We start from the raw sequence: 26,294 nt of genomic DNA, 5'->3' as shown, positions 1-26,294 counted from the left end.
ACGTAGACCAGACGATTTGAATCTCATAGTTGGATGCTTCACAGAGAATGACCAATGTCGCGTCATTCTCGGCAATCCAAGGGAAACACATTCAAAGCCAACATTTTCCGACCACGGCTAAGGAGATGAGCTGTTTAGCAACATTTTCCCAAGTGAATGTAAGCCGAGATCTTTCCTATTTTACTGTATTTGTGATCCAGGGCATGTGTTGGTACTTTACAGATGATACAATTGGAGATGCTGTGCCCAGGGGTTTGTTTACAGGTCAAGCATGACGTCGCCTGACGAAGAATATGTGTGCATATGCCCTCACTCCATTCATGCCTCACATTTAACAGCACAGAAGAGCTTCGCAGTCTTCCATTGAACAATTTTATGTAGAAGTGAATTGGACATGATTATTGGTACTCAATATTACACTTAAGAGTGATCGTAAGAGAGCAAATATCACAATAAAATTGCCAGCATGGTTTACCAGTACCCGGTTGAAAAGCGTCTAAAAGAATTATGGAAACTGTTGCCTCTTCAAACAACAAAAAGAAAGGGGTTTGATAGTTTTACCATGTAATCAGGGAGGAAATTATAATAAAATCGATCATCTCTCTCTTAATTTCACTAAAGTTATTTTATGTTAAAAATTATTAAAGGGGAAACTATTTCTTTGCCAGATATAGAGCTAAATAGTAGTCGTAGCGACGTATATCATTTGAGGTGCCTAGCTACGTTCACATGTCAAATTTATCAGCGTCTCGCGAGATCTTTGGAAAGAATATGGCTACCTCTTAAGGTAAGAATTATTTAGCAAGTCCATGTAAAGAAGGCATCCCTCCCCCTATCCTTAGAAGGGGGATTGGTTGAAAATGCTGCTATTACACCCATATACTAGAAGCCAGATCCTAATATCTCAATCTGTAGATCTGTGGTTTATGGCATTGTATTCTGGATAATAGGGGCTCACTTCGATCGCGTAAGTAGATTCTATATAATTCATCAGTAATAGGCATGATATTCCCATGGATTGAACTTATTACATCTATTCTAACAATGATACATAATTCTGAGTACCATATATCCATGCCGTAACACCAGGCTGGAAAACACTCCTGCTAAAGTTATTAATCAGACCGGTAGCGATTCGGCCCTTGCGGTGTTTAATTTTGCTCTGTAGAGACCTACATGTCGAAGGGCGCGCCAAGTGTTAAAATCGTAAAAATACGGGAGACGGTCATAATGCCCCGATATTACAATCCGGTCTCAGATACAATCAAATCAACTCTTCGATGTGCAGGTTTCGGTATCTGGATTGGATTCCAATACTACTCCCAGCGGGTTGGCAGACGTATTCTTGCAGGATGGGGTTCAAAGAGACTATATTCGACTCCACCGCTAATACGACGTCCGGGAATGTATAGCCGGCATTCCCCATATCTAAGGACCGCATCGGGATCCGAGGTCGGCGTGGGGTCCATCTGGGCACATGGAATAACCGAATTATTGTTACCTTATTAGCAAACTTCGCGAAGGCGTAATAATTAACATAGCTAGAATAAAGAAGGTCTACTACCCTGCGCCTTCGAAAATGTAGACAGAGACTACAGGTTCAGAAGTCAAGAGAAAATTATTCACCAATAATCCAAATATGTCGCCACTCATCCACCTAAATCCTTCGGCGCAGGAGTGGGTATATGACCCCGTCGGGGCGCAGGGCGGGAGCCAGGAGGGAACGATCCTTGCATTCCACAAGACTTTGCCGGATTACAATGAGACGCGATTACACTCTCTGCCGGACCTAGCAGCAGAGCTAGGACTCGGGGATGTGTTATTGAAAGACGAATCCAACCGCTTCGGTCTACCGGCATTCAAGATCCTAGGCGCATCCTGGGCCGTATACCGTGCCGTTGGATCGCATCTAGGGCTATCGGTGTCGGACGGGAGCGTACCCCTCGCAGACGTGGGCGCCAAGGCCCGAGAGGCAGGGGTCCGGATCGTGACGCTCACGGAAGGGAACTGCGGCCGGGCTGTGTCGCGGATAGCCGCGAAAATCATGGGGATTCCAACGAAGGTTTTCGTGCCCAAGTATATGGATGAACGGACCCGGGACAAGATTCGGAGTGAAGGCGCTGAAGTTATCGAGGTGGACGGGAGCTACGATGATGTGATACCCGTGGCGCAGAAAGAGGCCGAAGCTAGCGATAAAGCGATTTTAATTATAGATGTTAGTGTGGAAGGGTTCGACGTTATCCCGGGGTATTTCGTCCAGGGATATAGCACGATGCTGGCGGAATCCGATCGTCAGGTCCTAGAGTTGACGGGCGGGAAGCCGGCTACCCATGCGATCGTCCCTGTCGGCGCCGGATCTATAGGAGAGGCCGTCACAGCACACTTCAAGAGCGCCTCTTGGCGGAAGGAATTTGGCTCGACAAAGGTTCTCTCCGTAGAGCCTACAACCGCAGCGTGTCTTCTGGAGTCGCTAAAAGCGGGCAAGAGCGTTGCGGTGCCGACAGAAGATACTATCATGTGCGGGATGAACTGCGGAACGCTATCTACCACTGCATGGCCAGTACTGAGAGATGGCGTAGATGCGAGCATCGTGGTGACGGATTTGGAGGCGCATAACGCGGTGCGGGAACTCCAAGCCCGTAGTATACTTGCCGGACCTTGTGGTGCTGCCACTCTAGCTGCGCTTAGAAGAGCGTGTGCGGATGTAAAGCAGGAGCTGGGGCTTAGTGACACTTCGATCGTGGTGTTATATTGCACCGAAGGGGTGAGGGAGTATCCAGTACCGTCATCATGAAAAAGGGGAATGGGGAGTGAATTGGTTTTCATTTTTTTCATTTAGTCTGATACATGCATGTACGAGCTTCCATCTGATGGCTCGTGACTTTTGTACATATATGTACATGTGTAGTTGGGAGTTGACCTTCGGAATACTACATAACCGATGTCCCTAAATATGAGCAGTCTTAACTAGACTTGTTGCTTCAAGACAGACTTCTGTCTGCCTGCCTGGCTCTTCTCCCCGCTTATATACTCATACAAGCTCCTCCATGGTTACTTCACCTTACTTCCTCGGGTAATAGTAATAGGTAGGCTTCATGTGGCCGTGAAAATATCGTCGCTACTCTCTCGCCACCCTTAAAAACCCATACTATAGAGGAAGTTGAAAACTTGCAACTTCACATGACCCTAGTGATGCTTATTAGTATGAAGAGATGAATACCTCTAGGTAGCTTTGAAGAATATAAACCTACCCTTATGACAATGTGCCCAGTAATGCTATTGAAAGCTATTTCATTATCTTTGAGCTGCAGTGCCTCCTGGAGGTCTCTTTTCAAAGCCATTAAATCTCCTTCTCCATTCTTCACCAGCGTGACCTTCAGATTTCCACCACGCTTATTCCTATGATACACGCCAAGATTATTGAGGTTATTCCTGGCGACGAAGTACGGCAATTTCCCTGGTTTCTTTGGTGCTGCTTGTTCTGCTTGTTCTGTTTGCTCTGTTTGCGTAGTGGAGGAGACGGGGTCCTTGAGTTCGGGACGAATAGGTTCGGAGGGGATTGACGGTTCGCCGGACGAGGTCGAAGCTGATACTGAGAGGAATTGTGTGCGTATAGGCAAGTTTAACCGTTTTAGAGGTGCTGATAATAGTGCCGAGGGGGCCGCGAGCCGCCGTAAAGCTCTGTGTAATAGCATGGTTGTAGTTGGGATGGGTAAATTAATTGTATAGAAGATTAAAGCCGACTGAGACAGTCGTGAATCGTAAAAAGCACTTCAACTTTTTTAGTGATATCAGATATCAGACCACGGACAGTGCGGGGAAAGAAAATACTGTACGTATCAGAAAGCTTAAAAGCGCCGGTTAAATATCGGAGAGCACATGCTGATCGAAGCTTGGAGCAAAGTACATATTAGTACATATTACCCCCATATTTAACTTGCATAACTGCATAATTACATAGATCGTATCGATAAGAATGAGGTGTCCCACAATCCACTTTTTCCGAATTATTCGTTTTCGTTGTTGTAAGTAGCCCTCGTCAAACCAAGCCACATGCGGCCTGAGGAATAACTCGCTGCCCCTCCAAACAATTACATTGGTGATAATTTTTAACCAACTTTATCGGCCTCAATATTTTGGAGTCAACCTTCCGCCGTAAACATCCCGATATACAATATTACGCAGTCAATATGGCCGAATACGATCTTTTACCCAAGTTGATCGGTCACCTTGACCGTCACCTTGTATTCCCCCTCCTCGAATTCGCAGCCGGCCAACTCCCCGAGGACGCCGATGATGCCGCGGTCCTTGCTATTACAAAAGCCAAATATGAACTTCTTAAGACGACAAATATGACCGATTTCGTCGGAAACCTTAAGGCAGAACTCGATGGTCTAGATCAACCACCTGCAGAGTTTAACGACAAGCGACAAAAAGTTATCTCGCGTCTAGAACAGTTCGAGGAGAGCACCAGCAAGCTCGTCGATTTACTAGGCCGCGAAGATGTTGTCGGAAACTTGCGTAGCGACAAGGTGGCTAACCTGGAGTTCCTAAAAAAGGACCATGATGTATGCATAACCAAACCCCCTTTACTTATTTCTATAGTTACAGTTCTGATTTCTATTAGGTCACCATCGAAATGGTTAACGCGCTCTACGACTTTGGCAACTTCCAGTACAGCTGCGGTAACTATGCCGCCGCTGCTGATCTTTTATACCAGTTCCGTGTGCTTTCTACGGATAATGATAAGGTGGCTGCCGCGACGTGGGGAAAGCTCGCATCTGAGATTCTCACCACAAATTGGGAGGGTAGCGTGGAGGAACTGAACAAGGTTAAGGAGAACATTGACACCAAGTTGTTCAACAACCCCTTGGCCCAATTGAGTCAACGTACCTGGCTTATCCACTGGGCCTTGTTTCCTCTCTTCAACGACGATCGCACTCGCGACACAATTCTAGATCTGTTCTTCAGCCCCGCTTATATCAACACCATCCAGACCAGCTGTCCCTGGATCCTTCGTTACCTCACTGCTGCCGTTATTACAGGTCGCAGCCGAGCTCGGAACTCCGGTCAGTACCAGAAGCAGCTCAAAGATATTATACGCATCGTTAAGCAGGAGGCGTACGAGTACAGCGACCCTGTGACCGACTTTGTGCGAGCGCTCTACATTGACTTCGACTTCGAGGAAGCGCAACGGCAGCTTTCCCTCGCTGAGGAGATCTTGCGTTCTGACTTCTTCCTATTCTCCACCGCCGATGCCTTTGTTGACTCTGCGCGACACCTTATCTCTGAGAGCTACTGCAAGATCCATGCTCGCATCGATATCAAGGACCTAAGCGCACGTCTAGGTCTCGGTGAGGACGAGGGTGAGAAGTGGATCGTGAATCTTATCCGTGATACCAGAGTTGATGCGAAGATTGATTATAAGGAGGGCACAGTCGTTATGAACCACCCCCCGAGCTCTGTTTACCAGCAAGTCATCGAACGCACCAAGGGAGGTTTCTTCCGTACACAGGTGCTCAGCGCAGCCGTCGCAAGATAGGAGCCGAGTGATGGTGAGACATGTGACGATTAACAATGGATACCCATTAAATTAGACATGATAATGCGCGCCGGTGGATCAAAAGCAAGAGAGCAAAAGATTCATGGGACTTATATCGACGGCATGCATCAACGGCGTTTTTGGGGTTTCTGGTACAGCCAAGTGTACTTGGCGGTAAATCTGTAAGGTAGCATGGATTTACAAAAAGAACAAATTCTTTTATTTTATCTCTTCGCCGGCTCGTCTTACCAAATGTGCTTAAAACACCCCACGTCTTCAGCGTATGAGATGAAAGTATTATGTGTAAATTGGGGTTATTTACAATTTTATTTTGGTTGCTGTTGATTAGATCTATGCACTATGTTTCCCTTTGGTAGCAATGGGATAAGACGTCATTTGTTGTATGACAGCCAATAACTCCTTCCGTTTTACCGGAGGTACACTTCCTTCCCAAACGGATCTTAGTTGATCTATCATATCTTGGGTCTTTCCTCCCAAAATGACAGTTCTTGTTGCTAGGCGACACCCGCCATCTAACTAGCGACAAGGTAAAAAAGACAGTTACAGGCAGTTGCGAGGCAGCTGCTAGGTATTAAGGTAGGCACAAACAAGGTATCAAGGGAAAGAACGAGGCACCAGGTAAGATATATAAACAGAGGCAATCCCGTCGTTCTCGAGGTAAACCAACAACATACATCTTCAATAACACTTCTACAATATTAGGTACCGAATTTGTGTAACGAAGGCGCGGGGCACACGAAATAGTACATGCATGCATGTATATAATACCTATACAGTATTATAGGCATCTACGCGTCTATTCATAAGCATTTACGCGTCTATATTTCACCTGTCTTCCCCCCTCCACTTCTTTTAACCTTCCCCTTATTTTCCGTTTGCCTACTACTTCTCTCTCACATACTCTCAACATTCTGATTATGATGGAGGAGAAAAAAGAGGAAAAGCCTCAGATAATGGATAAGGAGACTATACCGTCTCTTCCAGAAGACTACCTTGAAAGAGTCTATGCCGGTGTCCTTGGCAAGCTGATCGGGGTATACATGGGTCGTCCATTCGAGGGATGGACACATCAGCGTATCATCGCCGAGCTGGGACATGTCCGGTACTATGTCAACGGAAAGCTAAATCTCCCCATAGTCGTCGCGGACGACGACATCTCCGGCACCTTTACATTCGTAAGGGCTATAGAGGAACATTATAATTGTGACAATAACCCTCAAGAGAACGACGATGAGGAGAACGACGATGAGGAGAATGACGATCAGGAAAAAGACGATCAGGAAAAAGATGATCAGGAAAACAACGACGAGAACGGGGACAAGATGGAAATCACAGAAGCCTTAGAGACATCGGGAACCTCTGAAGATTCTAAATCCTCTAGCACGCTAGATGCCACAAAAGAGGATCCTATTACCGCAGAACAGATCGGAAAGACGTGGCTCAATAACGTGATCAAAGACCGCACAGTCTTCTGGTGGGGTGGCAACGGCGTATCGACTGAGCATACGGCTTTCTTAAACTTACGAAAGGGAATCAAGGCACCTCACAGCGGCTCAATACAGACAAATGGCAGTACTATCGCCCAGCAGATTGGCGCTCAAATCTTTATTGATGGATTTGCCATGACGGCACCGGGAGACCCAGCTTTAGCCGCTCAGCTCGCAGGAGCAGCAGGCTCGGTGAGCCACGATGGAGAAGCCGTATACGCAGCGCAGCTCTGGGCTGTTATGGAAGCTGAGGCGTTTTTTTCTAATGATGTGAATCATCTATTAGATACCGGACTCGGCTTCATACCCTCAGACTCGCTTATAGCCGCATTAGTTGAAGACGTGCGTGGATGGTGCGAGGACGACGACGATTGGATGTACACGCGACAAAGAATTGAGAAAAAATACGGGTACGACAAGTTTCCAGGATTCTGCCACGTGGTACCTAATCACGGCATCATGATCATGTCGTTAATATACGGAGGGCATAACTTCGCTGAAGCCATGCATATTGTGAATACTTGCGGTTGGGATACCGATTGTAATTCGGGAAACGTTGGGTGTTTGGTGGCTATCATGCACGGGCTAGTGGCGTTTGATTATGAAGAAAATAATAAAAGAAAAAAATACGACTGGCGAGGGCCAATAGCTGATCGTGCTCTGATCTCGAGCGCAGACGGCGGGTACTCGATCAATAACGCCTCGAATATCGCTTACGACATTGTAAACATGGGCCGGAAGCTCGCAGGAGAAGAAACTCTCGCACCCCCGAAACGAGGCGCGCAGTTTCACTTCAGCTTACCGGGGAGCGTCCAGGGGTTCTATGTTCTTCATGATGACGGAAACGGGCCGGGGGGAGACATTTCGCACATCATCAGTAAGGATAAAAGCTCCAGCTTAAGAATTGCCATTCGTCAGACGAAAGAGGTAGTAATTCTGACAGATACTTTCACACCGCCTGATGATCGCCAGGTGAGTATCTACGACCTGACCGCCTCGCCACTAGTATATCCCGGACAAGTTCTCAAAGTGTCACTAAGAGCACATCCTGATCAGCGTAATGGTATAGCGGCAAAGCTAATTATACGCTTTTATACGCACAAGGACAACCTCGAGTACTATTCTGGCAATTACATAAATTTCAAGCAGAACGACCATCACGTCTTGCAATTGAGAGTTCCGGTGCAGTTAGGCTACCAACCAGTTCAGAGTGTAGGCATAGCTATTAAACCAGTCAGGGTAACGAGCGACAGTCCTGAAGTCATATATATGGACTATCTCCGGTGGGACGGCACTCCAGCTCTTGTCCTTGAACCGGGTGACGACCGAGTTGGGCCCCGGTCCTTCTACAAGCGGTCCTTTGTCAATGGCGCTGATGTGTTCGACATTTCTAGCAGTACGTTCATAGTAGCCCAGGATCAAGGCGAAGGTATCGTCAGCTACGGTACGCGAGACTGGACAAATTACAGGGCTATATTCAGGGACTTCACTGTCAACATGAGCGGGCCGGCTGGTGTTGCTGTGCGGGTACGAGGGCTGAATAGATACTACGCGCTGTTCTTCTATAAAAGCAGTGCTGATATTAGCGGTTCCAAGGACCGCATCGCGCTGGTCAAAGCTCTCGACAACGAGCGTATTGAACTAGCCAGCGCAGACTTCGACTGGAAGTACGATCTGCCATATAATGTGATTTTCAAAGTGTCAGGCGATTTGCTGCATGCCCGAATCGGCAAAACCGAACTCTCGGCACGTGACGCGCAGTACCCCGGCGGCGGAATAGGAATGGTAGTGACCGACGGATCGATACTAACACGGAGCATTAAGATCGGTCCCCTGATATAGCCAGCTAGGGAAATGGGGGAAGAGGGTATAGGTTCAGGGCCTGCCTTAAGACAAAGATGTGGTCGTGTTAGGCGTCTGATGTGTGGAATAGGAGAAATCGACAAGGATTTTTACCATGAAGCAAACGTGGAAAAGAGGAAGGTCTATCAGATGTATCAATAATTAGTATGAGAAAAAGAGGTATCTGGCAAGTCAAATCAAAGGGATCAGAATATTGACTCAACCGCACACAAATCTTGGCTTGGAACATAAGGTAGATCAGGTAGTCGTTTCGATCTTAGCCTCATCGCATTACGTGTGATTATCCCGAAAATGCCTACATCGGAAACATCAAGATCTGGGATCTATATGGTCAGGCCATAAGCCAGTAGTTGGTTAGTGTATTACGACTGCTCAGATAGACCAGCTCGTACGATCGTACGCATATGTATTGTACTTGACATGCTCTCTCTTTCTCCCCCCTCCCCCCTTTCCCCCTCTTTGTTCTTCATCCCTCAACACCAACTCAACAATATGCATTAGCATTTCCCGCGTATAGTCGAGATCTAAACTGCGACCACGGACGCGACGCCCATCTCGACATGAACGATGCCTACACCTCCCCTGCAAATAAACAACCATAGCATGACAACAAAAAGGGGGAGGGGTTCTCATTCCTGTTCTTGCGCCGTCCAGAAAAAACATGATGATGATGATGAATGACTATGACTTTCCCTCCCCGTATCCGTAGAGCTCCGTTTTCTCATTATAAGTTAAAAAGTCTATACCAGAAATTCATCGGCCCGTCCGTCCGGTACCAAGTCGAAGAGGATGGGATGGGGTAGATATTATACAGCGACGTTGGCCGACACGGGAGGCGTGGTATTACTTAACTGTCTCGCAGTGTCTCGCCTCCCGTTGAGAATTGCACTGGCTCGAAGTGGCCAAGCTGTCGGTGCCAAGAACATCGCCGCGAAACCCACAGAAAGCATTGCGCTCTCGTCTACGAGTTAGCAGCATCGCGGTTGCTCTGGGAGCTGGCGCTCATTGTAGGTTGCACAGTGGGCAGCGAGTTCTTGGCCAGCTGCGACTGTCGCACCTTGGCCCAAGCATACACAATACCACTAATAAACCCGATCAAGATGGCCGAAACACTGCCTACGGTGACAGGTGCGGAGAAGAAGATAAGACCACTGATGGCGAGCGGGAGCTTGTTGAGAGCTCCAACCATGGAGTAGGTGGTGGAGGACGTAACTCGGATGCACCACGCAGAGCAGTACGAGATGAAAATAGCAGCCATACCCGAGTAGATCATGCCAATCAAAATAGCATTTCGGGATTCGGGGGGGAAGTTCTTGGCCAAATTCTCGCTGGACCAATCCTCGGTGATAAGCGAGCAGACGATTAGGACGGGGATAGTGAGGAAGTTGTTATAGAACATGCCTATTTTAAGTTAGAATATTTCATAAACAAACTGCTAGCAGCGCAATAAATAAAACTTACTATCCCAGTCCTTGAAGTTCATGTTCTTGATAACCTTACGCATGCTAAGCAGATAGGAAGCAGTGCAGAAAACATTCAGACCCATCCAAGCGTATCCAGCGTTTAGGGACGCAAGAGCCTCGGCAGCTTCGGCAGTTTGACTAGCACTGCGAGTGTCCGCCCAAGCCGCGATAACGGAGCTCATAACCATCAGACCGAATGAAAGGAGTGCCAGAGGCGTGACACTACCTCCGAACCATAGAACCTCGCCATATGCGATAACAATAGTGGTCAAATTCTTGAAGATGGTGTAGACGGGAACAGACAGGAGCTGTAGCGACTTTGTGCTCGTATAGATCATGCCGACGAGGAGAAGAGAGACGGGGAACCCTGCGGCTAGGTTAGCATATATACATATATAGAGATAGATAGATAGATAAACAGGGGTCTCAAGGCAACGAAGAAAATAAAACACGTACATCGCTTTCCCTTGTTTACGTCGAAAGGCGCGAGGGTCTTGATTAAACCCAATTGCTTGCAGACCTCGATGGTTACTATACACACAATGGACTAGAGTTCAAGAGTTAGCAAATTGCAGGTCTTATATATCGTGAGTGTAGTCGTATAGTACCTGGACCGCAAGATAGAAGAAGTTCAAGTTCCATTCGGAGCCGGACACGACGTATTTGTTGACGACGGTCATACTAATCGAGGACAGACAATAGGCAAGAATGGAGATAGTCGGGTTATTCTCTATCTTGGCGATCTGGGTAGAAAGCGGCGGCTGGGAGGCGATGCGCGCAGGGCGGGACGGGATGAAGGGATCCTTCTCTCCGCCGTCATAAGGGCTTCGCAAACCCGAGTCGGGCATGCGAATAATATAGTCTTCGTTCTTCTTGTCGGACATGATTGCGACGTTATGTAGGTTAACTAGCTAGCTGTATTGGCCTTTTGAAAACCCGAACGTATAGGGGGGGGAAGGGAAGTTAGGTTCTGTTTCCAGTCTGGCGGTGTTCGAACTTCGAGGGTTAGGGGCGAGGAGGAAGACCGGAGGAGGACTGTGTTGTGTATGTTGAACTAAAATAAAATAAGGGGAAAAGAAAAAGAGTTGGCTATCTGTCAAACGGCGCTGCGCCCGGAAACTGTGGAGCCCGATTAACGCGTACCTAGATTGCGACGAAAGTTTAGGTTAGGTACTTTTGTAGATTCGAAGGGTCCGCAGAAAACAAATCGAAACTGGGAAAGAGCTATGTACCTATGTATATATGTCGGTAGCGGATTTTCTTATAGGGTGAATCAAAAGTTCCAAGACAAAAGATTAGGTGCTAAACTGGAACATAAAAACAAATTCTTCAGCGGAGGTTTCTTGCGGACGCGTGCCAGATGATTTTTATTATTCTAATCAAGGGTAATTTACCGCGTGCAGGCGGACTGACCTCAAGATAAAATGCAGGACTAGACAGGTACATATATCAAGTGTGGCGTCCAAGGTGAGGCTTGTCACGCTATACAATCTTAGTTTTGTCTTGGCGTTATAAATTTAGAATCATCAATGTTCCTGCAAAAACGCCAATCAGGGTTCTCTCATTAAAATGTTAAGCCTCGAGTGATACATATCGCTGCTTTTATGCATTTACCTGTCAAAATTATCGTATGCTTCAGTTCATTACCTCTCTCTCATTTATTAGACAATGGAACTCAAATTAACAAACAAAATATTATATGCAGTGATAGGTATCCTCAAACAACTTTTATAATTTAGTACCTAGCAATATAGTAACACGCCCATGCCAAATAGTGTGTTTGAGCTTTTCTAGCCCGTGATATTCTCTCAGCGACAACGTAAAATGTCCACGTAACCCCTAATCCTATTCCAGCCCAAGACTAGGTACCTACTAAGTAGCAGGATCCTGCATCTCAACATTCGAATCCCCCGTATCGTCATCCTTCTCGTTCTTCTCCGCCGAAGCAGAAGCCGAAGCAGAAGCAGAAGCGGCCTCGGCCTCGGGCGCCGCCGGATAGTTAAGATGCTTCCAGTCCTCGAGCTCCTCCGTGACGGACCTAAGGCGGTCCCGGATGCTCTCGATGGCGTAGCTACCGAGCACGAGGCGCAGGGGCGGGTACGAACAATGCGCTAGCTGCCATACTAACTCGGCGCACTTGACCGCGCTCGTCGGCTGCCGGTCCCCGAGCCATTGTACCATACGCTTTGCGTGTAGCGCCGGCGACGACGAGTGCCCGTATGCTTCGCTCGGCTGCTTGATCAGGAAGTGGCCCCATGTCGGCAGTGGGTTCATCTCAGAATCTGGCTCGTCGCGCCGTACCAGTCCCGGCTCTACTAGTGTCGCCTTTATGTTGAACGCGTCGATCTCATAGAGCATCGCTTCGATCAGGCCTTCTACCGCGTACTTGGTCGCGCAGTAGGGGCCTAGTCCAGGTACACCCAGGGCTCCGCTCGTAGAGCTGAAGATGAGATAGCGCCCGCCGTTCTGCTGGCGGAAGTAAGGAAGAGTGGCCTGGATGATGTGTAGAGTGCCCATGAAGTTAGTCTCGAACTGGTTCCGAATCTCATGCTCGTCCTGATCCTCGCACGCCCCTATGACGCCGTATCCCGAGCAGTTGGCCACCACGTCGATGCGACCGAAATGGTCCAGCGTCCGCTCAACGACTTGCGCTACGCTCTGGCGCGCGCGCACGTCGCATAACAGGCCAAGACAATTCTCATGCTGCCCCGACATCTCCTCAGGCGAGCTCTCAAATGTGCGCCCTACATCCGTCACCAAATCGCCCCGCGCCAGCGCACATTTGACCAGGGAGCGGCCCATATGGCCAGTACCGCCAAAGACCTAGTTAATTAGAAATTCATTTAGTCCCCATTCCTGTAGACATACCGCTCTTAATTAGCGATACGAATTTATTTATAACTTACAATCCATACGAGCTGCTTCCTCGGCGCGTTCGGCAGCGGAGGCTCGCAGCTAGCGGGGAGTAACAATTTCCCCTTGGGCGTGCTAGCGGAGGTGCTGCCCGCCGGCGAGGGGTGGGCGACTTCGGATGCGGATCTAGAGTCCATGATGGGTTGACTGCGGTTTGAGGAGTAAGCTCATCATTTCGCGGGTCCTATTCGTCTGATCCGACGCGCACGGCATCATCTAACGGGGCCTTTTTTTTTTGGGAGAAAGAGAAGTTGGGGGGTTCCAGCTGGGGTATAACTACCTATTTAATAATAATAATAATAATAATCCCCGCAATGTCATTGCCGAGACTATTGAACTACATACATACGTAAAGCTTGTGCTATTTTGAGAATTTCATAAAAATAGTTCCTTGTGATACTCCATCCCCAAGATAATATGAGAGTATATCGCAATATTTTAGAAAATTTCCAAGTTTTTTTTTAATACGAGATTCTCAGATCAGAACTCATTTTTTTTTTAAATTCGTGATAACTATCGTTAAAGGGATCTTCTATCGACAAAAGAACCGGCACGCCCAAGACTCGAGTATTGCTACTGCCACATCCGCTCGATCACCCGTAGAACGCGTAACTTCGTAACCCTTTGCATCACCATCACCTAACCTAGTTCAGGTACTGGGAGACGTACTCCTTGCGGAACTGGTTCTCATCTAGCTCGCCGGACCTGTTCAGCGGCGTCCACTTGGGTTCGTCCTTGAAAAGGCGCATGGCTTGGATGTACTAAGAAAATATTAGATATCCTTATATATGTGCGTGTGTGTGGACGGAAGAATATACATACGTTATTCTCATCAGTGGTGAACCTGTGGTAGATACCCGGAGGCAGGATGATCAAGTCGTCCTTCTCAAGCTGAATGCGCACCCACTCGTCGCCCTTACTTCGCACATCGAAGTACCCCTGACCGTCGCGGATGTATCTAATCTCCTCATCTTCGTGCAGGTGCTCGTGGAAGAAGGACTTGACTTTCTCCTCATATATATCGCCCATCTTCTCAGGGGAAACTGTGATTTCGTCACGGTTCTTGTACCCGCGCTTGCTTGCCAGCTCGTCGACGGCCGACACCTGTGGGTACCGGAAGTATAGCACGCCCAACTTCTCCAAGGCTGCAACATCTACATCTTTACCCGAGTCGTGCGGCAGTCGCTGGTCGCCCTGTTGAGTTGTTAGTATCACGTAGTTGTGTTATAATATCCTAAGTTCGCAGCAGTTTGTCGAACTAACGCGAGTGAGCGCTTTCGCGAAAACATCCCGCGATGATGTGATGAGGGGCACTTTTTATTTTATTTAATCACTTACAGGAGCGTTATCGTACAAGTATGCTCTCATTTTCAACAGAGTTTAAATCCTCAATGAGAAGTTGAATAAGAAGTAGGTATATCTGATTTACGTAAACGTAAACTGAAGAAAGGGATAGAAGACTTGAGATGGTGGTTCGTTATTAAATATTTTTTTGGGTGACTGTCTTCCGTATATGTATAAGCCCCCCAATTCGTAATTAGCAGCGATGGCGCCAGCAGCTGAGTTGCAGGTGGGAGGGTCAGAGGGTGTGACGTCGGACAACCGGGCATTTCTCTTTTTTTTCTTTTGGTGGGGTCCAAGGCTTTGTCCCGCCATTTCCAAAAGTTAGCTGCTTATTGGCTTACTTATTCGGCGTTCTATAAAGCAAGCTATTATATGTATAATCTCCATATACCTATAGAATATGCATCAGTGGGCATAGTAGCATTAATAAGACATTATACTATATAGTTAAACCTACGAAGAGAACTCTTTGGTTTGGTAAAGACTCGTTGCATGATGCGATAGAACTAAGGGGCTAATAGACTCAAATATAATACGGCATAAAATGAATATATATTTAGAAACTCTGCTATAAATCGAAGCCAGCTCCTATGTCTTAAGCTTAAATAAACACAATAAATCTAGTTTATGGTTGAAAGGCATAAGAAACAGATGAGAGTTGATAGTTATTTTTTTATTATTCCATAAATTCGAACTCAGTAGTCTTTCTATTGAAAGCTGTTGTAGGTAGGCTAGGCTAACAAGTAATCCCGCACCTTAATAGACATGCAACTCAAGGAGTTGGTTGGATAGTATGTACAAAAGGCATCGCCTGTATTGTTGCTATGTTTTGTCCCGTATTGACCTTCAACGCCTCTTATCGTCCCGTATATAACGCCACTGTAACCGAATGCCATTGGAATCTGACCTAAAACGCTATGAATGAGTGAATGATAGCCGCCTAACACTATCTGAATCCAGTTGTGTCGTTCATGCTTATCGCAAGTCAGCTGCAGCAAGTTCTGGACCTCCTGCCACTGCAAATTCGTTATTAATTGCATCAGCTGTCTCGTCTCTCTGCTGTCGGCCCTCAAAGAGTCGACGCCACCACGATGGCGGGTCAAGAGGCCGGGAACCGTTATGCATTGGGGGGTACACATCCGAGAAGAAATACCAGATATGGCCTATAACAACCCCCATGATCTCATCCTTAGGTACTGTCCCATGCATAACAAGGCTGAAACCCATCAACACCCAGGGTAGGTAGGGCGCTGTGAATACGAACAAGCCTAATAAGCTCAGCTGAGTATCTGGGTTTCGTCGGGACCAGATATAGACCAGGGTTGACGATAGCGGGTGGCCGAGGAATGGCATCGACACAAATGGAGACAGGACGATAAGGAAGGCCATGGTGTATACCATCAACCAAGAGAAATGAGCCGGCGACCGACCGGAAGACTCTTCAAGCAGTCGGGAGTAGCGCTGGAGGAAGTATACGTGGAAAAGGAGATCGAACGAGAAAGGTCCGAAGTATAGGAATGTAGTCAACAATCGCCAATACTATAGGTTGGATAAGTTAGCAAGCCGACAACCACCTTAGTTCTCTTTGTCGGGATACATGGAATTCTTACCTCTCCCTTCTGAAATACGGTGCGAACGCTATAGAACAGTTGAAACGGAGTGACCATTTGGCATTGAACCAGAGCGCTCGTCAGAACTGTTGCGGTCGTCCACCACCGCGTGCATATGGGCATCTCCCAAAACCAGGCCTCAAGTGGGTTTCGGCCCCCATCACCAGGAATCATCTGATCCATATCGAATTGCGACCGTCGGTTGTGTAGGAAACGCGGACAGCAAGTTTAGTTGGGCTCTTTATCTCGAAAACGACGATATATCAATTGTATGCGGTAAAGATTACACAGGATGAACAGCAAGAGGAAAAAGAAGAAAGAATGTTTCAAAGGAAGTTTGATGTTGTAGGTATGTATTAGGTGTAAGGCGATGGCGGGATTGCCTCCTCAGCCCACTGCTAATCTGGCCTTATCGGAGGATTGATCTGTTCACTACCAACACAAGGGTACCTAGGTGAGGTACGTAATACACTAAAAATGCCACGGATTAGTACCTATGTACATAGTGATTTAAGGAGGTTACGGATCTTTATTTGCCGGTTAAATGAATTATATCACAACCTTGCATTTTTCCGTGAACCTAATGACGTGACTTACATAGGAGGTACCCAGGTACCCAAGGTAAACGATGTGGCTTGCTTGTGGCTAAAAACTTCTTCAGCCAATTTCGTGGAATTGTGAGGGCGCGCCAGGGGCACACTACAGGACCCACTAGTTTTAAGATTTGCAGGGGTTTTAATTGAAATGGCTGGGTAGCGCGTCGCGGGGCGTGCTCAAGTCGCGTCCCGTCGAGTTAGAGTGGGAAGTTGCGAATTGAATTTCCCAGCCACTTCGATTTTTGCCATTTCCGCACTCCCATATTATTCTTCACCAACCGGGTTCATGCTGCGTTCTTTCTTCCCTTTTTCTTTCATAGGAATACGCTACTTCTAATACCGTTTGTCGCTCAACGCAACAAACCTTGGTTCTCTTTGACAAGACGGCTTTCAATTAATAATACCTATTCTTCGATTATATTCCAATTTCTTTAAACCTCGATACCTCGACGCCAAATACCCATTGTGCGCTATACCAAGTCGCATAGTTGTCGCATTAGCACCGAAAGGCTTTCGCACCTCTTCGCATCAGCATACCGTACTTAGTGCTCTAAAAATGAATCGGGGTGGTCGCGGTGGAGGACGAGGAGGACGGGGTGGGGGCTCTGCGGCGACAAGAGTGCAGCGTAAGTCTATAAGCTAATCACAGCTTGAAGTTGCAATGGCTAATTGATCTATAGCTGGCGATCCAATTCCTTACCCTCGGAGAAGAAGATACAGGCCAGGAACGGTCGCGCTGAGGGAGATCCGAAGGCTGCAAAATAACACCGATCTGCTACTACGAAAACTACCTTTCTCTCGACTCGTATGTTCTCAATGGAGATGATAGCTCTAGGAGTAGCATATGCTAACTAATTTCCAGGTCCGAGAAATAGCTTTAACCATGCGCCCAGCAGACGAAGGCATGCGATGGCAATCGCAGGCAATATTAGCGCTCCAGGAAGCAGCCGAGGCTTTCCTCGTCCACCTATTCGAGGACTCGAATCTATGCGCCATCCACGCGAAACGAGTCACCATCATGCAGAAGGATATCCAGCTCGCGAGAAGAATACGTGGCGTATGGGGCGGCCTTGGCTAAAGGATCAGGGCAGCGAATGATGCCTATCGAAAATGATACAGCGGGTTTTTGCGCCCACGAAAGTCATCCCTGCATCGGTTAGGCCACTTGCCCGCAGAGGGAGACGTGTATAAAGAGCGGTCTGTTGACGGGGAGACGAGGCGATCAGATACCAGGGCGTTCAGCCGGTTGGGTCAGGGGGGAAGTGAACTGGCGTTTAGGAGTAGAGAGGTGACCAGCCCAAGCAGGAGGGGAAACGGTCAGGTTTTGCATTTTAAATTTGATACCACCACCATGCTTTTCTATAAGCCTGAATTCAGTCAGTCGGAATACAAAGCTCATAATTTGCGATATCGATGATTCCTCCAGACAAGGTTGAGGAGACGGAAGAATTAGATCGTCGTGCCCGCATGAGCTAAAACTTTCCGAAAGCTCCGTGAAATTTGGGGCCCACGTGGAGGGATTCTAGGGGGTTTTTAGCGGTGGAACCAGCAGCTAAGTATTGTACATATGCGGTGTTGTTGGCATAGCTGCATAACCGCAATAGAGTGACGTCAGTCAACAGCTAGAAAAAAGTAATCCGAAGCTCTTATTAATACAGACCACATTCGTCAATTCTACCTATTTAAACCGTACCTATTTTGAATCGAATAAATCTTAAAAGCTCGTAATTGGTTGATACGTGTATACATAGCTCTCGCCTCACGCTACTTACCTACCGAGATACCTATAACCACGCAGAGAAAAGAAACTCCCAATTCAAAATGTCGGCAAGATTGCTCACACGAACACGAACCTTCATGCCGCGCCATGCCCTCGGCGCCGGCATCGTCGGCCTCTCCCTCGGGACGAGTATGGCCACGTTTAGACAGCCGAAGCTGAGAATGGACGCGAGAGATACCCCGCGACCGATGAGCAGTCGTCCTACGAAAGAGAGGTTAGATCCCGACCTCCTGAAGCAGCTTTCTGGCGGGAGCATTACAGGTTAGTTGTGTTTGGGCATGCTCATATGTCTCTTTCAAAACTAAGAAAGGTTCCAGGGTTTATTTCGGGACTCCTTATTAGTGTTTTCTCGCGGACGTTAGTATTACTTATAGGTCTCACCGTGGTGGTCGTTCAGGTGCGTAGCATAGGAAATTCATCTTGAACATATTGGTTTTAACATTATCTAGGTCGCTTCGAGATATGGTCTTGACTTAGTACAACAGCTAAAGGTGAAGCAACGGTTAGGTAATTCACGCATATTAGCTGCTTTGGAGAAGAACCCAGCTTTTACTTTATCTTTCGGGCTATTCTTCGCAATGTCCGCTTTTATGCAATTCTAGCTGTTTATATACCGTGGGCATCTAGGTAGATAGCAACGGACAGATATAATCTGAGGGGAAATCAGCCTCTATTTCAGAAAGGTTGTGTTTCCCTCTTCAGCCACTCTGTGGTTAATTCGTCATTCTCGAAGTATCCCTTTGTCTTATTCCAGATGTCAGCGTTGTAGTCATTTAGCCATGCCTTCTCCTCGCTCGTCAGAAGATTAGGGTCGATGAGTTTGCGGCAGTACGGCACCATGGTAACATGCTCGAAGCCAAGGTATGGCTTATCGCCGAACTTGTGCTTCGTCTGCACTTCCTTGACCATGATGATGTTCTCGATCCGAATCCCGAATGAGCCGTCCTCGTAATAACCGGGCTCGTTGGAGATGACATTTCCAGCGGATAGAGCAACCTCTGAGTACTGCACTCTCGTACCGATACCGATTGGTCCTTCGTGCACATTCAGATACGAACCAACACCGTGGCCGGTACCATGACGATAGTCAAGCCCTTGGAGCTATATCACTGAATCAGCAAAATTGGTAGTTCACGGGGTGGAAATTTAAACATACCCATAGATGTTGGCGTGCGAGGACATCCAGTGCGAAGCCCGTTGTCCCCTTGGGAAATACAACCCTATCTAGGGCAATGTTTCCCTTCAACGTGAGCGTATAGGCTTCGATCTCAGCCTCGGTAGGATCGGAAAAGTGTAGCGTTCGAGTTGTGTCTGTAGTTCCATCTAGATACTGAGCCCCAGAATCACACAAGTAAACCGCATTGGGATCAATCATTGAACAGCTTCCAGGCTCCGGCTTGTAGTGAATGACGGCAGCACTAGAAGGGGGGTAGTTAGAATCGCTAGGTTATAGTACGGTCCCAGAAATACGTATACTCACTTTGGTCCTGTCGATGATATCGTGGGGAAAGAAAGTCCAACAAAGTCCTTCTGTTTCGCACGCAGAGCTTCAAGTTTATCCGCAGCTACAACTTCATCAATAGTCGCCTTCTTTGCTATAAGCTGGTCTTCCAGCCAAGCGAAGTACTCAATTAGAGCTGCACCATCTCTGATGTGGCATGCTCTCATTCCTTCCAACTCGGTTTCATTCTTTACAGCCTTGGAATCGCCAACGGGGCTTCGAATCTCATCTACCAGATCTTCGCCGCCAAGCGCCCGCTTCAAAGCCCACGATGCTCGGTTTGAGATAAGAATCTTCTTCTTAGCTTCTCCCGACTCCTTGATTTCGACTGATTGGCGAAGCACGGAGGCGTCGTTAAAGATATCTTCGTATGGCTTGATAGTAACGTCGTTCTCCGCAAGGTAGGATTGGCCCTCGCTACTTAGCTTGGACGAGTCGACATATAGCGTAGCCTCATCGACGGTCACGATAGCGTACGAGAAGAAGACCGGGTTATATGGAATGTCGTTTCCTCGAAGGTTGAAGAGCCAAGCAATTTCGTCGAGCATCGAGACGACGAATCCAATCGAATTTTTCTTCTCAAGCTCTTTTCGAAGTTCAGTAAGCTTCGTCTTGACATCCTTCCCGTTGAATTTCTCGCTTAGAACAATTATGGGTTCGTTGGGTCGAGAGGGTCGATCATCACCCCAAACTATATCAACCAAATTCACTTCAACCGGCTCCAGGTCCTTTCCTCCGCTCTTCTTGATCTTCTCCGAGAGCTTCTTGGCAGCGCCACTCGTCAATAAAGTCGGATCTACAGCTACAACTTTACCATCAGCAGCCTGTTCTGCAGACCATTCCTGCCACGTTGGAACATCCTGGAGACCTTGTTTTAACAGGTGCCAGTTGTCGTCAAGCTGCTTAGATGCCTGGTTAAAGTATCGACCATCCGTAGCTAAGGCAGCTTTCTCGTGAGTAATGACAGCGCAGCCTGCAGACCCAGTGAATCCGGAGATGAATGCACGACGAGCATCACACGGGGCAATATACTCGGAAGAGTGGCTATCCTCGGACGGGACGACTTAAGAAAATCGTCAGTCGCCAAAACCCAAGGAAATTAAGAACATGATGCATTGGCTAGCCTACTATACACGTCAACTTTTTTCTCGCTCATAAGCTTGCGGAGCTCGGTAAGGCGAGCGGTTGTGTCGACCTTTTCCATCTCGATAGCTGTAGCAGTGCTATGAAACCGATATATTGGGCGTAGAGTAGCTGTCGGCGAAGCCCCAAGGTTCCACAGTCGATATCCGAGTCTAGGTATCTTAACGATAGATGAAAGAGTAGTCCTCGGGGGCATATACAATGCGCAAGAAGACAGAGAAATTATTATCGGCATCAACTGCAACGATATATTGCCGAACACTAACTGCCGCAACCCAGCAGGCTCTAACCTAGGAAATCAACTATAAGATACTGCAAGCCCAGGCGTAAATGGCCCTGATAAATCCGAGGAACTCTAGTCGTATTATTGGGGGGTCGCATCCATTTGAATTCGGTATTTAGTAAATACTTCCCAGTCGATGTATTTTATTGAACAGTAGATCTCGGGGGGTTGAAGTTGCTAAGGTTAGAGAAGTTGGATCTTGAGGTGACTTAAAAAAGGTGGGATGGGAGTTGGAACTCTGGTGGGCTGTAAGAGGTACCTAATGTACTCCCGAAGTGGGTATTCCCCATCGGTACTTCGGGGTTAAACAATTAATTCTGCAGGATATGCAGAATATGGGTGGACTTTGGAGAATAATATGATATTTTAGGAGTACCACACCCTTCACAATTTAGGGTCTATACCGGCATGTGCAAAGTAGGTACCTACCCGTCCTTACGCCACGGTACAAACACCCCACTATCAAAATTGGGCACTAAACCCTTGCTGCCTTGTACCTTATGTATACCGTAGTAGGTAAGTTTGCCGGTACGTTCTAGGTTTGCGGGATGACGTTTTAAAGCAAAGCGGATAGCGAATTCCAATCGCTCATTCCGTCTATCCCAATTCTTGGCTCCTGTTACACTTGGAGATGCCTAATAGTGAATTGGAATTGGTCGATAGCCTCTTTACTTTACCTTGTACGAGTATCTATCTAATGTAGAGAATAGGTACGTCGTTAATCTGTCAAATTGTTACATCCCTAGTGATTTTGATTTTTTACAGGGGACTCTCGATTAACGCCTATTTCAGCCTCGTCTCTTTAACTTAACAAGCATCTTGCACTCTCGCGCACGGATGAACTACCTACCTCCTTCAGATTCCATACTCATCAAAACTTGCAACCCGTTAGTTTCCCGATATGGATGAGGCATCTCACGAAAACCAAAACGACCATGGAAAACATATCGATTGAAAATATTACTCTACCTGAAGTCGAGCATGTGAGTTAATATATTCTCTAAATCTTTCCACTAATAGAACCCAGAGACTCATTCCAGTGAGCCTATTTGGATTTCTTGAGCTATAACGTTAACACTCTTCATAGTTGGTTCATGAGCTGTATAAGCCGAACCCTCCTCAAACTATCTCCCGTATCCAGGAAATCCTCCAGACCCTCCAAAAATCTCCTGGTGGCTGGCAACTTGCAGATGGCCTACTAAGTCGACCGGATCAGAATGTCAAGTTTTTCGGTGCTTTAACATTCACCGTGAAATTAAACACCGAAAGGTAATTCTCTGATAGGCTGTCTGAAACTTATGTTGCTCACTCGTAGATAGTTTATCGGATGAGGATGCCGTATCTGTTCTTCAGAAACTCATCAGCTTCCTCATCACCTCCCTAAGAGATGGAACGGCGGGTTTCGTCGTTAAAAAACTTTGCAGTACTCTAGTCACCTACTTTATCCACTACTCGCATACCTGGCCAAGATGCATACGCCATCTTTCATATTGCCTAGATAGCCGTATCTATGTACCTATCGAAGATACTGATGGTGCTTCTCCCTATGAAGATATAGTCCAGTCGTTGGACGTTGAAAACTTATATGCGGTGTCATGGTTTGCACAGATCTTGCCTAGCGAGGCAGAGAAGATTGACACCAAGCCTGTCAAGTATATCCCCCTTCACGAGCGGCTGGCGAATAATGCCGCTGACGTTGTGGTGCTCCTGGTTCATGGCATTAAACCTGTCAGCGACAGCAATACCCGTCCAGCGGATTCGATAAGTTGCCTGCAAGCATGGCTTCAATATGTCCAACGGAGTTCCAAACAGCCGTTAATCCAGCAGTTTCGGAAACTAGTTGGCCCTGTTATCAACTGTCTCCCGCATGCCGAGCTGTATGACGCCGCCGTCGGGCTTCTTACTGATGCTTTAGAAGACTGGCCGTTATTCTTTGTTGGAGATCATATCGAATCCCTATACGCGGTTTTTGAAAGTGACTGGGCCCGGGATAGATATCGTAGCCTAATTGAGAGTGAGGAGATGGATGACGACGACGTTCATTTTGGCCTTTTTATGTTGTCCTTCGGCAATGCCCAGGCGAAGGATCTGGCAGATGGGGCCAACGAAAGAGCCCAACGGTTCCTTGCTATGCTAGCCGGCTTGTTGAGCGCAAAGGGGTACCCTGGGGTGGACGATAAGATATTCGTTCCAGCTCTCGAATTCTGGGGGACCTTCGTTGAAATCTTGGTGGAGACCGTATACGAAGACTCAACTGGAGAGAGGCGATGGGATAAGCCACCGGTATTGCAAATAATGCAGGCCGTTTCAGAGAGCTCGCGCAAGATACAGTACCCTCACATCACCATTTATAATTCTTGGGACTCCACGGAAAGAGTCGCATTTGGAGATGCACGAAAAGACGTTGCCGATTTTCTGCAGTCCGTATATACGATAATTGGTAAAGAGTTGGTCTCCATGTTTGCGAAAAACATGTTGGAAGCCTTGCCAAGATCAGCCTGGGCAGAGCTTGAAGCTGCTGCCTTTTGCTTGGGCTCCCTATCCGATTGTCTGCCGGACGAAAGTTCATTCGACGACATATTAACTCAAATATTCGGCTCGTCGCTATTTGATTTGTTATGCCAGGGACAGAGTGTAGTACCCGTCCGGGCGAGACAGACGTGTCTCGCCCTCATAGAACGTTACTCGGAATACTTTGGCCATCACGCAGAGTTCTTACCCGCTGCTTTAAATTTACTCTTTAGCGCGGTAGGCGATAGACATCTCGCGCTGCCTTCGTCGAAATCGATCTACACACTCTGCTCATCCTGTCGATCAATTTTAACCCCTGAAGTTGATACTTTCCTCGAACAATACGGAACGCTACGCAGTAGTGAACTTGACTCATTAGCCGAAGAGAGGGTTGTCGGTGCCATTGCATCGATTATACAGGCAGTCCCCGAGGATACGCGGAAGTTGAACGCCTTTAAGAGGTTACTCACCATGGTAGGTGTAGATGTCGAGGCCAGTTTGCAACTGTCATCTTATGGCGAAGGATCTCTCTTGCCTCCTGACAATCCGGTAAGTCTTGCTTTGTTGGCAACGAGGGTACTGTGCCTCAGTCGGTGATGGCTGGTTTCTAATGTAGTATAGGTGATAATACGAGCCTATGACTTTGCACAGCGCCCGGACGCACCCGTTTCGGCCTCTGAAGTATCATTGAATCTAGCCACTCGAGCTCTTCGCTGCCTTTGTAGCATCGCCAAGGGAATTCAGGCACCCTCTGAAGCCCTCGTAGATCTGGAGGCCGACGACGAAGGTACCCAAGTGTCATCTAACTCTGACTTGCAACAGATACAAGTCGATATCATGGTAAGTATGTTCTGCATCATTTTGAAAGAGGTGGCTGATAATGGTTTCAGAACATCCTCGCTCGGCTTAAGGAGACATTTTCGAGTAATAGCGAAGTTATCGACGTTATCTGTAGCATCCTTCGCGCCGGCTTCTCAGAAACCGAGCCCGGGCCGTTCGTATTTCCTCCACAGATGGTCACCGAGTTCATCACGAGTAGATGGGATAATCGTGTCGCTACAGTGGTTAATACAGCAAGTGTATTTGTCACGTCTCTTAACAGCGGAAACCAAAAGAGTTATGTAGCAGAGGCCCTCAGTCAACTCTTACCATGGGTTTTTAGCCTGCTAAACCAACTTTCGGGTGAGTCACCATTCCAGTATTCAAGGTGCTGATAGCTCCTTTGCGGGTCTTTGTTTAGCTGTCGAACGATACCTCACTTATGACATATCATTAACGCTATTGTAGAACCTGAGCAAGACCCCGAGCTGGCACAGTATGGTATTGAATTTGCCCAGAGGGTTATGTCGAAGCGCCCGGAGATACTCATGTCCCAACCCGCGAACATGCTCGAGTTCCTCTTCATGTTCGCCATCAAACTGCTAAATGGAAACGAGCCATTACCCAAAGCAGCCGCAGCAGACTTCTGGGTTAGTCACCGTTCGAAATTATTAGACAGTGGCAATGAAGCTAACTATACGGGGATCAGTCTACGTTTATTTCGCTTCGGACAACTGATGAAAATACTAGAGCTATTGTGGAAAACGCGATAACATATCTAGGCCCCAAGTTGTCCGAATCGCTCATACAGAACATCGGGGGCAAGGCAGCGAGAAGCGAGCTCGACAAGCTTAGCGAGCCACTCAAGAAGCTGGTAGCGCAGCAGGTCAATGCCCGCCAGTGGTTGGGGGTAGCCCTACAAGATCCGACCTTCCCTAGCGACAAGGTGTCACCAGAGGACAAGGAACTATTCCTCAAGAAAGTAATTATGTGAGTTTACCAATAATCGTTTACTAACATGTCGTAGTAAGACTGACATCCCGGCACAGGCTACGCGGTCAGCGAGCAACCAATGCTCTCGTTCGCACCTTTTGGCTGGCTTGTAGAGGATCTAACTTTGCGTATACATCGTGACGACTTACTCGGAATATCACTGTTAGCATTGTTCAGGCTAGCCGGCGTGAAGGTTATTACAGATTGGATAAGACCCAGTGTGCAATTCTACACCTAGGTACCTTAGGTACCTAAGGTTACAGCCGAAGAAAAAAAAATAATAATTGAATTCATCGTGCGTTAGCTTTGTTGATTGCGTAGTTCCGCCGTGGTAGTCCGTGGTGAAGTTGTGCATAGTAATACTACATACGGGTGTCGACTACGACGATGCCGCTTCTATCGTAACTAGATAACGAGTATAATAT

At 47.4% G+C, this 26,294-nt stretch overlaps 13 protein-coding genes across 13 annotated transcripts; 6 read left to right on the top strand and 7 right to left on the bottom strand.

Moving 5' to 3' along the window:
- The first annotated feature begins 1,466 nt into the window (after positions 1–1,466).
- On the top strand, positions 1,467–3,005 carry F5Y00DRAFT_269349 (pyridoxal-phosphate dependent enzyme family). The gene has a single exon (XM_048012422.1). The coding sequence runs from the start codon at positions 1,640–1,642 to the stop codon at positions 2,792–2,794; it is 1,155 nt and encodes a 384-aa protein (XP_047865290.1). The 5' UTR covers positions 1,467–1,639; the 3' UTR covers positions 2,795–3,005.
- On the bottom strand, positions 2,986–3,772 carry F5Y00DRAFT_65693 (mitochondrial large subunit ribosomal protein-domain-containing protein). The gene is made up of 2 exons (XM_048013970.1): positions 3,252–3,772; positions 2,986–3,186 (listed from the first exon to the last, which is right to left on the bottom strand). Exons 1-2 carry the CDS (start codon positions 3,693–3,695, stop codon positions 3,136–3,138), a joined length of 495 nt encoding a protein of 164 aa, XP_047865289.1. The 5' UTR covers positions 3,696–3,772; the 3' UTR covers positions 2,986–3,135.
- Positions 3,773–4,034: 262 nt separating this feature from the next.
- F5Y00DRAFT_65691 (putative eukaryotic translation initiation factor 3 subunit 6) lies at positions 4,035–5,856 on the top strand. The gene is made up of 2 exons (XM_048013969.1): positions 4,035–4,568; positions 4,628–5,856. Exons 1-2 carry the CDS (start codon positions 4,191–4,193, stop codon positions 5,540–5,542), a joined length of 1,293 nt encoding a protein of 430 aa, XP_047865288.1. The 5' UTR covers positions 4,035–4,190; the 3' UTR covers positions 5,543–5,856.
- Positions 5,857–6,032: 176 nt separating this feature from the next.
- F5Y00DRAFT_235539 (uncharacterized protein) lies at positions 6,033–6,535 on the bottom strand. The gene is made up of 2 exons (XM_048007578.1): positions 6,266–6,535; positions 6,033–6,181 (listed from the first exon to the last, which is right to left on the bottom strand). The coding sequence occupies exons 1-2, from the start codon at positions 6,349–6,351 to the stop codon at positions 6,076–6,078; spliced, it is 192 nt and encodes a 63-aa protein (XP_047865287.1). The 5' UTR covers positions 6,352–6,535; the 3' UTR covers positions 6,033–6,075.
- Positions 6,530–9,140, top strand: F5Y00DRAFT_235536 (ADP-ribosylation/Crystallin J1). The gene is made up of 2 exons (XM_048007577.1): positions 6,530–8,856; positions 8,937–9,140. Exons 1-2 carry the CDS (start codon positions 6,604–6,606, stop codon positions 8,961–8,963), a joined length of 2,280 nt encoding a protein of 759 aa, XP_047865286.1. The 5' UTR covers positions 6,530–6,603; the 3' UTR covers positions 8,964–9,140.
- Positions 9,141–9,725: 585 nt separating this feature from the next.
- On the bottom strand, positions 9,726–11,785 carry F5Y00DRAFT_65642 (UDP-galactose transporter). Its single transcript, XM_048013968.1, has 4 exons — positions 10,985–11,785; positions 10,833–10,923; positions 10,375–10,743; positions 9,726–10,314 (listed from the first exon to the last, which is right to left on the bottom strand). Exons 1-4 carry the CDS (start codon positions 11,258–11,260, stop codon positions 9,875–9,877), a joined length of 1,176 nt encoding a protein of 391 aa, XP_047865285.1. The 5' UTR covers positions 11,261–11,785; the 3' UTR covers positions 9,726–9,874.
- Positions 11,786–12,014: 229 nt separating this feature from the next.
- F5Y00DRAFT_235532 (NAD(P)-binding protein) lies at positions 12,015–13,546 on the bottom strand. Its single transcript, XM_048007576.1, has 2 exons — positions 13,283–13,546; positions 12,015–13,199 (listed from the first exon to the last, which is right to left on the bottom strand). Exons 1-2 carry the CDS (start codon positions 13,424–13,426, stop codon positions 12,249–12,251), a joined length of 1,095 nt encoding a protein of 364 aa, XP_047865284.1. The 5' UTR covers positions 13,427–13,546; the 3' UTR covers positions 12,015–12,248.
- On the bottom strand, positions 13,547–14,895 carry F5Y00DRAFT_235530 (Acireductone dioxygenase). The gene is made up of 3 exons (XM_048007575.1): positions 14,628–14,895; positions 14,112–14,483; positions 13,547–14,050 (listed from the first exon to the last, which is right to left on the bottom strand). Exons 1-3 carry the CDS (start codon positions 14,655–14,657, stop codon positions 13,934–13,936), a joined length of 519 nt encoding a protein of 172 aa, XP_047865283.1. The 5' UTR covers positions 14,658–14,895; the 3' UTR covers positions 13,547–13,933.
- Positions 14,896–15,285: 390 nt separating this feature from the next.
- F5Y00DRAFT_235529 (derlin-2) lies at positions 15,286–16,652 on the bottom strand. Its single transcript, XM_048007574.1, has 2 exons — positions 16,244–16,652; positions 15,286–16,172 (listed from the first exon to the last, which is right to left on the bottom strand). Exons 1-2 carry the CDS (start codon positions 16,424–16,426, stop codon positions 15,609–15,611), a joined length of 747 nt encoding a protein of 248 aa, XP_047865282.1. The 5' UTR covers positions 16,427–16,652; the 3' UTR covers positions 15,286–15,608.
- Positions 16,653–17,020: 368 nt separating this feature from the next.
- Positions 17,021–18,391, top strand: F5Y00DRAFT_235526 (histone-fold-containing protein). Its single transcript, XM_048007573.1, has 3 exons — positions 17,021–17,465; positions 17,520–17,644; positions 17,702–18,391. The coding sequence occupies exons 1-3, from the start codon at positions 17,396–17,398 to the stop codon at positions 17,915–17,917; spliced, it is 411 nt and encodes a 136-aa protein (XP_047865281.1). The 5' UTR covers positions 17,021–17,395; the 3' UTR covers positions 17,918–18,391.
- A 53-nt stretch (positions 18,392–18,444) lies between these two features.
- On the top strand, positions 18,445–19,319 carry F5Y00DRAFT_65548 (uncharacterized protein). Its single transcript, XM_048013967.1, has 3 exons — positions 18,445–18,880; positions 18,937–19,016; positions 19,069–19,319. Exons 1-3 carry the CDS (start codon positions 18,661–18,663, stop codon positions 19,219–19,221), a joined length of 453 nt encoding a protein of 150 aa, XP_047865280.1. The 5' UTR covers positions 18,445–18,660; the 3' UTR covers positions 19,222–19,319.
- Positions 19,295–21,324, bottom strand: F5Y00DRAFT_261488 (Creatinase/aminopeptidase; the record flags this gene model as incomplete). Its single annotated transcript, XM_048011213.1, has 4 exons — positions 19,295–19,720; positions 19,776–20,037; positions 20,100–21,183; positions 21,249–21,324. The coding sequence occupies 4 exons, from the start codon at positions 21,322–21,324 to the stop codon at positions 19,295–19,297; spliced, it is 1,848 nt and encodes a 615-aa protein (XP_047865279.1).
- Positions 21,325–22,119: 795 nt separating this feature from the next.
- Positions 22,120–26,147, top strand: F5Y00DRAFT_235522 (ARM repeat-containing protein). The gene is made up of 9 exons (XM_048007572.1): positions 22,120–22,256; positions 22,312–22,529; positions 22,634–22,815; positions 22,866–24,606; positions 24,679–24,897; positions 24,948–25,239; positions 25,345–25,526; positions 25,586–25,866; positions 25,926–26,147. The coding sequence occupies exons 2-9, from the start codon at positions 22,452–22,454 to the stop codon at positions 26,008–26,010; spliced, it is 3,060 nt and encodes a 1,019-aa protein (XP_047865278.1). The 5' UTR covers positions 22,120–22,256; positions 22,312–22,451; the 3' UTR covers positions 26,011–26,147.
- The last annotated feature ends 147 nt before the right edge of the window (positions 26,148–26,294 follow it).

Source organism: Daldinia vernicosa (assembly GCF_022497035.1).
Source record: "Daldinia vernicosa strain CBS 139.73 unplaced genomic scaffold F5Y00scaffold_20, whole genome shotgun sequence".
Classification (NCBI taxonomy): Eukaryota; Fungi; Ascomycota; class Sordariomycetes; order Xylariales; family Hypoxylaceae; genus Daldinia; species Daldinia vernicosa.
The sequence above is the reverse complement of the archived record's forward strand: the minus strand, read 5'-3'. Positions and strand labels throughout refer to the sequence as shown.